Source organism: Maniola jurtina, chromosome 26 (assembly GCF_905333055.1).
Source record: "Maniola jurtina chromosome 26, ilManJurt1.1, whole genome shotgun sequence".
NCBI classification, from domain to species: Eukaryota; Metazoa; Arthropoda; class Insecta; order Lepidoptera; family Nymphalidae; genus Maniola; species Maniola jurtina.
This window is the reverse complement of record NC_060054.1, coordinates 2285175-2300575: the sequence shown is the minus strand read 5'-3', so window position 1 is coordinate 2300575 and position 15401 is coordinate 2285175. Positions and strand designations below refer to the sequence as shown.

The following is a 15401-nucleotide window of genomic DNA, read 5'->3' as shown; positions in this document are numbered from 1 at the left end:
AAATTCAGATGATCTTACTTTTTTTACTTAGATAATATAATTATAGATACCCTATTATGTTAATATATTTGTATGTAACGTCATATAATATACTCCCGTTGGTAAAATCTGTGGACCCTTCGTAATGTGTACACTTCTTTACGTTTCTTTATTCATCGATGTTTGGCTTAATATGTCTATAGTATGACCAAATAGAAATTTCCATTACGACAATAAATAGTAATCTTTCATAGCTTAAAATTTAATGGCACGCAGGTTAAGTCGCGGGCATCAGACAGTATATATTTGGTTTTAAAATTAAGTAACTAACAATTATTTATAAGTAATTTGTCCCGTATAAGAGCGGTTACGGATTCATCAGATCCGAGTTCGTGAAAATACGTTTCAAAGTAGTCATAGAACTATTTGTATGGTAGCTTACGCAAACATTCGACTTATCCGTCATCCGTGAGAATATTTCGGATGTGCCTCGGATTTAAATCGGACGTATGACGTAGATAATATGTCAAAGATGTCCACTGAATAGCTTGGATTTGGACCAGGGATCGGATTAGTGTGTAAGCAATATCCGAGTTCCGTCCGAGTTTTTTATATCCATATTTTCAAGGATTCGAACCCTCAGAAACGGGGAATGAAAAAGAGACTATAGAAAAATATCTTAATGGAAATTTCTATTTAACCAAGATTTATATTTGTAATGTTTAGTAAGTACTATGCATTTCAAATGATAAGAACATTCGTCATATTTGAAATGTAATATCAAACTTTTTCTTTGTTTTACTTATTATTATTCTTTACGTCTCTCCCGACCGAATTTCGGCCACAGCAGCCAATCTGCGTGTCAATGTACGAAGACACAGGTGCACTCTCTATTCCCCCACTCTCAAACGCCGATGGGACGGCAATTCGACACGACCGGAGAGAGATCAGGTGAATGACCGACGGTTTTACGTGCTCACCGAAGCACGGAGGTGTAAAGTTTATAGTTACACAAGAGTGACAAAGGTTTTATCAATGGTCTTGACATTTGAAAAGCATAGTAAACAAATCTCGTCGCTGTTGTTGGAGTACACCTGTCAAATATGGCGCACTAGTTTCTATAGTAATCCACATGGGACACTATCAATTTTTTGACAGTAATTTTTACTTTTTCGCTAGTTTTGTCGAAAAACGTTAATAGTGTGACTACGACTAAAACTGAAATCTATAGAGCGTACTTTGACTTTGCTTAAACTTACATCATCATCATCATCATCTCCCACCCTTCACCGGCGCACTACTGAGCACGATTCTCTCGGAGTGAGAAGGGTTTAGGTCATCCACCACGTAGGCCAAGTGAGCATTGGCAGAGTTCACACCTTGTGGAGAACTCTCAGGCATGCAAATCAATGAAGTTTTTTTTTAAAATTCAGATACAAGATAGCCCCTAACTTCACCACCTGGTGGTAAGTAATGATGTAATCTAAGATGGAAGCGGGCTAACGTGGAAGGGACATGGCAGTTTTCATGAAATCCATACTCCATTGGTTTCTACACAGCATCGTACCGGAACGCTTAATCGCTTGGCGGCACGGTTTTGCCGGTAGGGTGGTAACTAGCCACTGCCGTAACCTTCTACCAGACCAGACCAGACCAGGAATTATAAAGTTCCAAACCCCTACCGGGAATCGAACCCGGTACCTCCCAATATTAAGACCACAGCGCTTTGTGTACTATGCATTTGCTAAGATTTTCATCATCATCTCCCACCCATCGTTAATCCACTACTGAGTACCATCCTCTCAGAATGAGAAGGATTTAGACCATCCACCACGCTAACCAAATACGTATTCGCAGACTCAACACAGCTTCGAAGTCAGACTTTCATCATCATCTCAACAGATTGCCGGCCCACTACTGAGTACGAATCTCCTCTCAGAACGAGTAAGGTTTAAACCATAGTCCACGCTGGGCAAGTGCGGATTGGTAGACTTCACACACATCTAAAAACGTCATGAAGAAGTTTTCCTTCACCATTAAAGCTAGTGATATTTAATTGCTTCTCTCTCTCCCGGAACCGTATTCCTCATTGCTGAGAGTCACGACCTCTTTCCATTAATCACATAATTGTAGGTGTTCTCTTGAAGTAATAATTCAGTGGGTTCCCACATACCTTCGATTTATGTACTACGAGGTGATGCCCGCGGCTTCGCCCGCGTGGGTTTCGATTTTTTAAATCCCGTAGGAACTCTTCGATTTTCCGGGATAAAAAGTAGCCTATGTCCTTCCCCGGGATGTATCCCAAGTCTGTACCAAATTTCATTTAAATCGGTTCAGCGGTTGGGCCTTGAAAACGTAGCAGACAGACAGACAGACAGACACACTTTCGCATTTATAATATTAGTATGAATTACTCTAAAGTTTGACAATTATTATCTGATATTAGAGATAATAGGGACCGACGACTTAACACGCTCTCTGGGGCACGGAGGAATCGATAAGGAAATTCGGATCTCCAAATTCGGTTACCCATCCAGTTACTGACTTGGATCAACGTTGCTTGACAGTTGCAATCGACTGATAACTAGACTGCTGGTTAAGTGATGATGCAGCCTAAGATGGAGCGCGCTTGCCTAGGAGTTGCCTATTCACTCTTGACTTAAAGGTACTTATATTAAAAGGGGATGGGAAAACTGATGCCAAAAGGCTGTTCCAAAGGCTTAAAAGCACATAACTCCAGGTAAGATGCGTGCCCGAGATCGAAATTCAGACCAACCAAAAAGGTGGCCTACATCTTAAGCACTAATCCTTCAATATGCTTAAAATGCACATAAGTCCGAAAAGTTAGAAGTTCGTGTGCTGGAACAAACTCCAGACTGGCCGAATAACCCCTTGTAAAGTTACTTTTGATTCAGTTTGAGCTAAGTCTAAGTATATTCTATAGATTTCAACCTAAGTTCAATGCGGGCTAACTTCGAAATTTGACAGTTATAAAGACCTTTCCATGTCAAAGTTCTTAATTTGTTTCACGTGATGGTAAGTGATAATACAGTCTAAGATGGAAGCAGGCTAAGTAATATTGCAATACATAGCCCATTTCATGACAATTTAGCTTTTAACTGTAGTTTGACCTGATGGTAAGTGATAATACAGTGTAAGATGGAAGCAGGCTAAATTATATTAGGCTAAGTTAGCTTTTAACTGCAGTTACACTTGATGGTAAGTGATATTACAGTCTAAGATGGAAGCAGGCTAAGTTATATTGCAATATATAGACCTTTTTATGACAAGTAAGCGCTTGACTGCTACTTCACCTAATGGTAAGTGACGCACGTAGTTATAACCTGGAAATTCTATAGCAGTTTCATCTCTAATCTGTTTATACTTAGTACAGGAGCGTTAAATAACTTTGCTAGTAGTAGCTTGCCACGGCCGAAACCTCCTACTATACCTAACCTGAACTGATAGAGAAAATAATGTTTCTTTCTTACCCGGGAGTCGAACCCGAGTCATAGTCCTTATTATTTTCTCCTATCTTAACCGGGAGTCGAACCCGGGTCTTTGCAAAAAAAGTCTAGCATCAGACATATGCAATAGAGCAAGATAATAATTTTCGAAATACTTCATCCAGGAGTCGAACCCGGGGGTCTCATGCTCGTGAGACGAGTATTCTCACTGCTGCGATGTAAATTGACAATAATAATCAAATTCAAAACCTAAAAAAATCACACATTTAGAGCCATTTTAAAAGTCCACTTTTGACAATTTCAAGTAGCTAAATAGTAAATACTAACTAATATTTTAAACCCCCGACCCAAATAGAGGGGTATCATAAGTTTGACATGTGTATCTGTTTATCTGTCTGTGGCATCGTAGCTCCTAAACTAATGAACCGATTTTAATTTAGTTTTTTTTTTGTTTGAAAGGTGGCTTGATCGAGAGTGTTATTAGCTATAATCCAAGAAAATCGGTTCAGCCGTTTGAAAGTTATCAACTCTTTTCTAGTTATTGTAACCTTCACTTGTCAATTTTTTAACAATCTTCATCCTTAAAAAAAGCATATCAGCTTCTACATTCATACTATTATAAAAGCGAAGTCTGTCTGTCTGTCTGCTAGTTTTTCTCAGCCCATCCTCTTAACCGATTTTGACGAAAGTACAGAGATTGCTTTGATCCGGGGGATAAACATAGGATACTTTTTATCCCGAAAAATAAAACCGACCAAACCCGAGTCATACTCGTGAACCGGGGGTTCCGTATTGCAATCATATTTTCCACATTTTGCATGATAAAAAAAACTATTATGCATAAAAATAAATAATGCATGCCAGAGTACCTACTTTTTATCCCGGATAATCAAAGAGTTCCCATTTTCTTTTGTTTTATATTTATTCTTAAAATTAAAATCTTAACTGTCAAAAGTGGAATTTATTATTTCCATATATCCTATTATAAATAATGCAATAGTGGTTTGTTAATTGGTTTGTCCGTCAATCACGCCGCAACGAATTGACGTTATTTTTGTATGGATATTTAACTATCCTGGTCACATTTTATCCCGGAAAAATAAAAATTTACTACAGGATTTAAAAATCCACGCAAACGAGGTCGGGGATTACTAGTTTTTAATAACTGTCAAAACTGACCTGTTAAAATGGCTCTAGAAAATAGTATACAGTTACTTATTGACGCGAATGTTGAAAAGTTAATAATAGTTGACTTTAAAGTATCATATAAAGGGAATTATTGAATTATTCATACATTTTTTCAACATTCGTGACGCGCACAGTAAAATCCTAACTTTTGCCAAACACCGATGACTGTCAAAACATATTTTTGTAAAAAAAAGCCGTCGTGAAAGTTTGAAAAGAACAAACGAAGGTTATGTGTTCAAAAAATACCAAAAAATACTTCGGTCTTAAACCAAAATAGTTCAAAAAACGCCGAATCATTTGTTAAAAACTCGAAATGTAAAAACTATATCGAAAAATTACCTAATTGATTTCTTTTCCTTTCTACACACAAGTAATAAAGGTAACGCGAAATTAATTTACCGCAAACTACCATATTAGAAATTAACCGAATATCAACTCGAAAAAAAATTGCCCGAATCATTCTTAAAAAACCGAAATCTATAAAAAACAGCGTTCGGTTTCATTAAAACAGCGAAAGTCACCATTTTTCTACATAAACCGAAATATTTTTTTACCTAACTTCAATAATACATCGAAAACCGAAACCTTTCAGTGCAAACCCCGATTTTTTGAAAAAAAAAAAAACAACATCCGTTTTGTTTCATAAAACACCCCAAGGTAGCAAAAAATAAGTGTTTTTTATTTTTAACCTAACTTCAATAAAACACCGAAAAACCGAAATCTTTCATTAAAACCCCGCAATTAAAAAAAAACAACGTATTATTTTATTTCATTAAATACCGAAAATCACAATATAAACCGAATATTTTTAACCTAACTTCAATAAAACACCGAAATCTTTCATAAACCCCGATTATTAATATTAAAACATCGTTTTATTTTCATCTAGCACCGAAAGTCACCATTCTTTCTACATAAACCGAAGTATTTTCCACCTGAATTCAATACAACACCGAAAAACCGAACTCTTACGCAACAAACCGAATAAAACCGAATGTTACCCGGGTCCACAGATATTCCCAAACGAGCTGGTAACCAAAATAGACACCTACCTTTTTTCTCCTTCGCCGGCTTCGGTTCTTCCTTCTTCTTCGGTTTCGGTGGTGGCTTCAGCTTTTTCACCACTGGTGGAGCTTTGGGCTTCGGTTTGGGCTTCGGTCGGGTCTTCATGGTGGACACAGATTGTTTGGGAGGTTTGATTGGTAGGTCATCATCACTCATGCCATCTAAAAACGAAAAAAATGTGAACAACCGGACAAGTGCGAGTCGGATCTCGCTGTAGTAGGGTTCCGTACCTACATTTTTTAACCCCCAACCCAAAAAGAGGGGTGTTATAAGTTTGACGTGTGTATCTGTGTATATGTCTGTGGCATCGTAGCTCCGAAACTAATCAACCAATTTTAATTTAGTTTTTTTTTTTTTGTTTGAAAGGTGGCTTGATCGAGAGTGTTCTTAGCTATAATCCAAGAAAATCGGTTCAGCTGTTTGAAAGTTATCAGCTCTTTTCTAGTTACTGTAACCTTCACTTGTCGGGGGTGTTATAAATTCTTAATTTACACTTGTTGTTTAAGTTATGGACTAGCGCAGTCAGACCTGCTGGCAAGCGACAATGCAGCCTAAGACGGAACACGCTTGCCTAAAAGATGTCTATTCACTCTTGACTTAAGGGTATTCATATTTAAAGTGGAGGGCAAACTGTCGGAAGGGCGTCCCATATCCTAGCGGTTCGAATAAGAAACGAGGAAGCAAATCGTGTCCGTGGAATTTCGACTACGCACAGGTGCGGTAAAATAGTAGAAAGTTATGTTTCGGTCACAGCTTACAAACTACTTTATGAATCACTGGTTCCAGTATTTTAAATTAAGTTTTTAAATTTAAATACATTTAAGGTACATAATATGTTAGCGATGGACCTGACGGGGCAGACCTCGGCAAAGCTGGATGTCAGTAGTATTGAACGACCTTAAAACAGCCCAAATAGTCACAATGATGACCCAAAACAGAACAACTCGGAGAAATATGGTTAGGAGAACCAACCCCAATTACCATGGGAAAAGGCTAGGTCTATATAATATGTACCACCACATATTCCTAACTAGTTTAGTATTTGACATAAACCCTGTCACAAAAATGGTCTAAAACTGTAATTTTTTTGTAAGATAAAAATATATTCGTACTCTACTCAATGAGCTCTAGGCAATGCTATCACATATTATGCTAGCATAAGAAAAAAAATTATTCCTTTTCATTTATGGCAGCTCTTCAGAAAAATTGTAATTTTTAATTGAATTCCTATTTCAATATTCGGTTTTGGGTCAACATTCTACATCAAATACCAAAATTGCAGATTTTTAACTGATTTTGTCTACGAACTAGAGAACTGTGACACACGGGCAGACAGACAGCAGAGTGATATTAATAGGCCTCCGTTTCACACTTTGGGTACGTACGGAACCCTAAACACGCACTTTCTATGCTCGTATTCCTCATTTTTGAGGATCCTTATCTCTTCCATTAGTCATTAAGTCTAACCGCATTTTTGTACTGCGTATTTGTACGTGTTTGCACGAATTAAATTCGTACGAAAACGCATCCAAATTCGTGGAAACACGTACAAATACGCACGAACTATCCCGACCTTCCAAATACTTTCTACGGAAAGAAGTTAGTATATCGCTCTCTCTGTAACGTAATCCCATAGAAATGGCAAAGCCAAAAATCTCACTGGGCAATAACCATTTTAAATCACACTAGTGCTACCTTTATAAATGCGAAAGTGTTTGTTTGTTGGTTGTGTCCTTCAATCGCGCCGGCACGGAGCAACAAATCAACGTAATTTTTCGGATCTTCTTTGTCGTGTCACTCTTGACAGAGCGGTCGTGGTCATCATGAAGCAACGTCTTTGAGGGCAGATGTTACACGCCTCACGAGCATTCGCCACTTCTCCCTGCTGGCTGACAGCCTGGTACACTCGTGCAAGGGACCGCCCACAGCAGATTTAATTTGGTCGGTCCATCGCATGGGCGACCTTCCTCGCCCTCTGGTGCCCTCCACCTTGCCCTGCACGACAAGACGCTCTATGGAGTTACTCTCACGCCGGGAGACGTGTCCAAAGAATTTCAATATGCGACTCTGTACTAGCGCTGAAAGCCGTTGTTTAATTCCGAGTTCTTGGAGTATAGAGACGTTGGTGCGAAATTCGGTCCATGAGACTCCTAGCATCCGCCTCCAGCACCACATCTCCAGAGCATCAATCTTCTTCTTTTCGGTCAGTCGCAAAGTCCACGTCTCTGCAGCGTATAAAAATATGGGGAAAATAAGTGTTCGAACGAGCCGGATCTTCGTGGCTTTTGTTATATTCCTGTTCTTCCATATTTTCTTCAGCTTATCCATCGCAGTTCTTGCTATCGCCATACGTCGCTTCACTTCTTCTACGCAACCTCCATTGTTCGAAATTAAGGCTCCAAGATATACGTAGGATTGGACGACCTCGCAGTTCGCGATCTGAGTGACTTCGGGCGAATTATTGTTGGCACGGTCTACAATCATCATCTTCGTCTTGCTGCGGTTAATCTTTAATCCGAACTCTAGGCTCACGCGCTCCATTTTGAGAAGTAGTTCTTCCATATGACAAGCACTGGTCGCAAATAAGGTGGTATCGTCAGCGTAGCGCAGATTGGATATCTTGTAGCCTCCAATAGCAACACCGTCCGTCCAGTCTTCCAGAGTAATACGCATTATGAGTTCGGTGTAAGCATTGAACAAGAGTGGTGATATTATACATCCTTGGCGAACGCCTGTGCTGGGGTGGAAGTCTTTTGACAAAACGTCATCCGTCCGCACAGATGCAGTTCCATCTTCGTAAAGGCGTCTGAGAAGATGAACTAAGTGCTGCGGTGTACCCATGTCCAGTAAAACATTCCACAGCTTGGGCCATCTTACAGAGTCAAACGCCTTCGAGAAATCAACAAAGCAGATATATGTCGGCTTGTTGAACTCTCGTGCCTTCTCTATAATTTGACGAACAATGAGGATCTGCTCACGGGTACCCTTTCCTTTAACAAAACCAGCTTGTTCTGGTGCTATCTCTTTGGACAGAAAGGTCTTCAGTCGCTCATTCAGAATGTGTAGCAGGATTTTGCTAGCGTGAGATATAAGTGCTATAAGGCGGTAGTTGCTACACTTCTTGGTTGAACCCTTTTTGTGTAAAGGAATGAAAACTGTATGAGTCCAATCTGTTGGCCATGTTCCCAAATGCCATATCTTGTTACAGATGGTGTGGAAGATATTGACACCTATATCACCTAAATTTTTCGGATGGATATAGTTAAAGACCTTGACAGTGACATAGGCTTTCTTTTTTCATGGAAAAACAAAGATTTCCCACTGGATTTGTAAAAAAAACCTAAATCCACGGTGATGAAGTCACGGGTACCATCTAGTTAAATATATCAAATACCTTGGTGTGGAGTGGTAGTGATTGTGAATAGCGAATTCGGCCGAGGATTATGGGGACCCAGGTTCGAATTCCGGATCAGGCCAAAAATTTTGGTTTTTCTACCAAGATGTTCTCCTCAGTAACCCGGAATTGGTAGTCTTACACCCCCCCCCCCTAACCACAAAGAGCACGTAAAACAGTCCTCGCCTGCTCTCTCTCCGATCGTGTCAGATTGCCGTTCCATAGACTTTTCTGCTATGATATTCTCAATAGCAGCCTGGAGTTGCGAACTCGGCAGTTACACCATCGTACCTCAGAGAGCGCGTACAGCCGATCAGTCTGCGCCTGATCTCTCCTGTCGTGTCGGATTGCCGTCCCATCAGACTTTTCTGCTAAGATATTCTCAGTAGAAGCCTAGCGACCTTCGTAGTTACACCCACGTACCTCAGAGAGCACTTATACAGCCCATCAGTCCTGCGCCTGATCTCTCCTGTCGTGTCGGATTGCCGTCCCATCAGACTTGTCTGCTAGGATATTCTCAGTAGAAGCCTGGAGTTGCGAACTTGGTAGTTACACACTATACCTCAAAGAGCACGTACAGCCCATCAGTCTGCGCGCGATCTCTCCTGTCATGTCGGATTGCCGTCCCATCAGACTTTTCTGCTAAGATATTCTCAGTAGCAGCCTGGAGTTGCGAACTTGGTAGTTACACACTATACCTCAAAGAGCACGTACAGCCCATCAGTCTAAGCGCGATCTCTCCTGTCATGTCGGATTGCCGTCCCATCAGACTTTTCTGCTAAGATATTCTCAGTAGCAGCCTGGAGTTGCGAACTTCGTAGTTACACCCCCGTACCTCAGAGCATGTACAGCCAATCAGTCCTGCGCCTGATTTCTCCTGTCGTGTCGGATTGCCGTCCCATCAGACTTGTCTGCTAAGATATTCTCAGTAGCAGCCTGGAGTTGCGAACTTCGTAGTTACACCCTGTACCTCAAAGAGCACGTACAGCTCATCAGTCCTGCGCCTGATCTCTCCTGTCGTGTCGGATTGCCGTCCCATCAGACTTTTCTGCTAAGATATTCTCAGTAGCAACCTGGAGTTGCGAACTTCGTAGTTACACCCCCGTACCTCAGAGCATGTACAGCCAATCAGTCCTGCGTCTGATCTCTCCTGTCGTGTCGGATTGCCGTCCCATCAGACTTTTCTGCTAAGATATTCTCAGTAGCAGCCTGGAGTTGCGAATTTCGTAGTTACACCCCCGTACCTCAGAGCATGTACAGTGTACAGCCAATCAGTCCTGCGCCTGATCTCTCTCACGTCGTGTCGGATTGCTGTCCCATCAAACTTATCTGCTGAGATATTCTCAAACCTGGAGTTGCAAACATGGTAGTTAACCTCTGTACGTCAGAGCACGTGCAGTCCATCAGTCTGCGCCTGATCTCTCCTGTCGTGTCGGATTGCCGCCCCATCAGACAAGTGTGTAGGAATATATTATAAAAAGTAAACATACCGTCGTCGTCGCCTCCCAAGAAGTGGTCGTCGTCATCATCTTCATCTTCCTTCTTTAAAACTAAAATGAGAAAAGCATTTTAATACCAGCCTACAAAAATCCACACAATTATATTGTTTTATATGACTTTTATAGTTGAGACTTGAGATTATGGAGTGCCATAGTTGTGTACCATACCATAAGTACCATAGTCATGTACCATAGTTGTGTACCATAGTTGTGTACCATAGTTGTGTACTGAAGTACAGTTTAATAATGAACTATAAACTTTTCTTATTCTGAGGAGACCTGTACTCAGTATACAAAGAGTTTAATGTAGCAAAGATATGAAACTATGAATTTTAAGGTGCAAGAGACGGGTCTGACCGCGAAATTCAAATTTAATTTGGTTTTTCGCAATTTGTAAATTAATGCGACAAAGTACGCTTATGTGGCATTTTAATTCTGACAATGGCAGTATTATCTTCACAGGATTACACAAAAATCTTTACTTGAAAGTGTTCAGTTTAAGAAATTAGTCAAAATAATGAGTTTGAAATGAGTTACTCACAAATTATACTCCACGAACTATACTCCAAGAACTCAACATTAAACAACGCCTTTCGGCGTTAGTACAGGGTCGCATACTAAAGTTCTTCGGACATGTCTCCCGGAGTGAGAGTGACTCCATTGAGTGTCTTGTGGTGCAGAGCAAGGTGGAGGGTACCAGAGGGCGAGGAAGGTCGCCTATGCGATGGACCGACCAAATTAAGTCCGCTGTGGGCGGTGCCGTGCATGAGTGTACCAGAATGTCGACCAGCAGGGAGAAGTGGCGAATGCTCGTGAGGCGTGTAACATCTGCCCCCCAAAACGTCACTTCATGATGACCACAACCGCTCTGCCAAGAGTGTTGCGACAAAGAAAAAGTCTCACAAATTAGTCGATACTATAGCTAATTTCCTAAACTGGACCCTTTCAAGTAAAGATTTTTATATAAACCTGTGAGGATGATACTGCCATTGGCGCAATTAAAGTGCCATAAGCCTACTTTGTCGTATTAGTTTACAAATTGCAAAAAACCATATTAAATTTGAATTTCGCGGGCAGACCCATCTCATACCCCTTAAACCAACAAGTTTAGAGATTATAAAAAAAATACCTATGTTATCTGCTTCCGTGTCAGACTGAGGCCGTTCTATGGATACTTCTATTTCTTCCTTCACTTTTGTTGCTGGTTTGAGTCCTGTGAACAATCACACTAATATTATAAAGGAGAAAGTTTGTATGTGTGTGAGTATGTTTGTTACTCTTTCACGCAAAAACTACTGGACGGATTGGGCTGAAATTTAGAATGGAGATAGATTATACCCTGGATTAGCACATAGGCTACTTTTTATCCCAGAAAATCAACGAGTTCCCACGGGAATTTTAAAAAACCTATATCCACGCGAACGAAGTCGCGGGCATCAGCTAGTACATTAATAAAACTCACTAAATGAAATAGCACCCAATTTTTTTTTTTATTTCTATCTATACTAATAAATAAAATTGAAGTGTCAGTCTGTAATTTCGAAACTCTTCAATCCTGATGCTTCAAGGGACCTGACCACCGAAACTGATGGGATTTAGAAACTGTTGGTGATAAATTGACTGATATTGATGGTATCTATGCCAAGTAAAGACTTTGTCGTTGACCTCGAAGACCCAACTCCTCAACCCTGATGCTGTAAGGAATTGCATTCCTAAATCCTGGTGATCTCTCTGGATTTTTAGAGAATCATCTGTTTATGTTTTAATATGGAACAGAAACACATTGCATCCCGGGGGCGGGCTATTACGGATAGGCTACTTTTGTCCTGGGAAATCAAAAGTTCCCACAGGATTTTTAGAAACCTAAATCCATGCGGGTGAAGCTGCGGACATCAGCTAGTATATAGCTAGTATAGTAGCTATAGTTCTATTCTATTCTAATACTAGTAAAACCTACCTTGTATAGCATTCTTGTAGTATAAAGTCATGAATCTCTGTTCGCAGTCCTGCACTTGCTTCTTGAAGTTGCACGCATCCCTCAGCCGGGCGATGCATGCATTGCATATTGTGTAGGTTATGGCGCATAGTTCACCAGGCACAGGGGGAATCTACGAGGAAGAAAACTTTTTGTCTCAACTTTTAAACTAGTTTAGTTAATCTCGGTATATCATAACCAATCACTGGCCCCACTACTGATCATGACAGTGCATATCAATCAATAATGCTTAAGCAATGTTAATGCAAGTCGATAACTGGATGGGTAACCGAAGTTTAAGTTGCCTTACAACATGGTTAAGATATTTTTTACAGTAATATTTGCAGAACCAAGTGCTAAGTACTACGGTTCATTTACTTTATTTAGCGGTGATGATTTCTAGACACTACTAGAATATCAGTTTGTTTTTTGTCTTTTTTTTTTTAACGACCTCAACTGTTATTTCACATGGTAAGTAATAATATAGTGAGTAGATTTAGGATGCAGAATGAATATTAACCATTAGGTTTACCATTACATCAACATGACATAAACATCAACTTTTACCGGTTCTATGCCGACATTTTATACCACATCAGTTGTAGCCTTGTAGGTAAGCATTAGTTAGGATATTATTCAAAATAGTACTTATACATTGAAGATGCATTGGTAATTACCCAGTTAATTCAATTACTCACGTCAATATCAAGGCATTCTCTAAGCATGTCTGAATAAACTTCTACTTTATCCAGGAAGGTACGCGGCTCCGCCAAGTTGTCGAAAGCACCCTCCGCATGACAGCACCGACACAGGTCCTTTTCAATTTTCCAAGTTTTTGTAGCCATTTTATCACTAAATCTAACTTAGAAATAGTCATATAATCACTTAATTCTTACAAAACACAACACTTTTTCGTTATTTTTACAATAGCGTGCATCGGCCATATTGTTTAAGTATATTTCTGGTCTGTGGTTTTCTTTATTCCTTTTCTTAGTTCCTGTCATAGTAACTATTTATAAAATAAACTCTATGGTTCCTGCTCGTATCTTACATAATGCGGAATTTACATAGTAGCACGAAATTAGATTCATGACATTAATTTTCACGTGTAAACGGATACTTTCATAATGCATGCATACGAAATTAGATGCATGGATTACGAAATAAGACGTTTACACGCGTAATTGATAGTGAAATTAATATCGTGCAACGAATGTCGTGGCACTAATTTCGCGAGTTAAATTCAGCTTAATATGGTACACGTTTCCACTATTTGCCAAACGTATATATCCGTATAGTTCGACAAGAATCATTTGGAACTTGAATGCACCGCACCGCATCGCATCGCACCGCACTGCACTGCATCGCACCGCACTACATTGCATCACATCGCACAGCACCACACCGCATCGCACTGCACCGCACTGCGTCGCATCGCATAACATCCATTGCACCGCACCGCATCGCATTAATCGCATCGCACCGCATCGCGTCGCACCGCAACGCATCACACCACATCGCATTCCACCGCACCGCATCGCATCGCACCGCACTGCACTGCATCGCACCGCATTACATTGCATCACACCGCACAGCACCACACCACATCGCACTGCACCGCACTGCGTCGGATCGCATAACATCCATTGCACCGCACCGCATCGCATTAATCGAAACGCACCACATTGCACCGCACCACATCACACCACACCACACATTACCCCACCGCACCGCACCACACCGCACTGCCCCGCATCACACCTCATCGCATCGCATCGCACCAAATCACATCGCACTGCTCTGCACTTCATTCCAACGCATCGCATCGCACCGCATTGCATCGCACCGCAGTGTACCGCACCGCATCACATTGCATCGCATCGTACTGGGCCACATCCACCGCACCACATCGCACCGTACCGTTCCACACCGTACCCAACCGCACTGCACTGCACCGCACCGCACTACATCACATTGCATCGCATCGTATGGCATCGCACCTCATCGCATTTAACCGCATCACACCGCATTACATCGCACTGCATTGCATCGCACCACATCGCATCGCACCGCACCACAGCGCACCACATCACATCGCACTGCACCGCACCGTAGCACATCGCATCAAATCGCACCGCAACGCATCACACTGCATCGCATCACATCGCACCGCATGGCATCACACTGCACTGCATCCCACTGTATCCCACTGCACCACACCGCACCACACCACAACGCACCACACCGTACTGCACTGCATCGCATCGCATCGCATGACGCATCCACATTGATGATCCAGAATTTTTTGGTACTACCACGGAAATTTGAAAAAAAAAATACAAATCGGTCCAGAAACCTCAAAAATTTATGTTGTTACTAGTTATTAAGAGTAAATCGTGATGATTAACATCACATAAAGTACTTAGAATTGAACTACTATACAAATTCTAACTTTGTCAGAAAACGCGTTTGATTGAACGAAGTAAGTACTACTATACTTTTTTTTAAGGAGGCTAGAGCTGTGAGTGACTTCGTCTGCGATGGCGTTTGCTGGCGCGCGTGCTGTGCTTGTTTGGAGTGTTTTTTTTTTGTTAAGAGTGGCTGGTTTTTGTGTTAGTTGGTGTTTTTTGGTGGTGGAACTGACTGGGAAGCGCTCTGGAGGGGCGCCGCGCGTGTGTCGGCGGGCGCCGGCGCAGACGGAGTCCATACTTGTATAAATTCAATAACTTGAAAATATCACAAACTTGACATTGGCTAATCAGAGTAAAGCCAGATTAAAAAAAAAAAAAAAAAAAAAAAAAAAAAAGAGCTGTGAGTCCGTTTAAAAATCATTA

General features: G+C 41.0%; 2 protein-coding genes across 33 annotated transcripts in view; one reads left to right on the top strand and one right to left on the bottom strand.

Annotated features, from left to right (window-relative positions):
* LOC123878547 (zinc finger protein 358-like) overlaps positions 1 to 13564 on the bottom strand; it is a 139904-nt gene extending 126340 nt beyond the window's left edge. For 14 of the 32 annotated variants that reach the window (XM_045925796.1, XM_045925808.1, XM_045925799.1 and 11 more), the window contains exons 1-5: positions 13266 to 13560; positions 12550 to 12700; positions 11722 to 11805; positions 10584 to 10643; positions 5687 to 5860 (exon numbers count right to left, since the gene is read on the bottom strand). In XM_045925796.1, the coding sequence (XP_045781752.1) occupies positions 5687 to 5860; positions 10584 to 10643; positions 11722 to 11805; positions 12550 to 12700; positions 13266 to 13412 (616 nt within the window). In that variant the 5' untranslated portion in view covers positions 13413 to 13560. Of the gene's footprint in view, positions 1 to 5686; positions 5861 to 10583; positions 10644 to 11721; positions 11806 to 12549; positions 12701 to 13265 lie in introns of all 32 variants that reach the window. The other 18 variants (XM_045925798.1, XM_045925797.1, XM_045925805.1 and 15 more) reach the window with 4 other exon arrangements.
* Positions 13565 to 13891: 327 nt separating this feature from the next.
* LOC123878287 (histidine-rich glycoprotein-like) lies at positions 13892 to 14581 on the top strand. The gene has a single exon (XM_045925434.1). The coding sequence runs from the start codon at positions 13892 to 13894 to the stop codon at positions 14579 to 14581; it is 690 nt and encodes a 229-aa protein (XP_045781390.1).
* Positions 14582 to 15401: the final 820 nt, after the last annotated feature.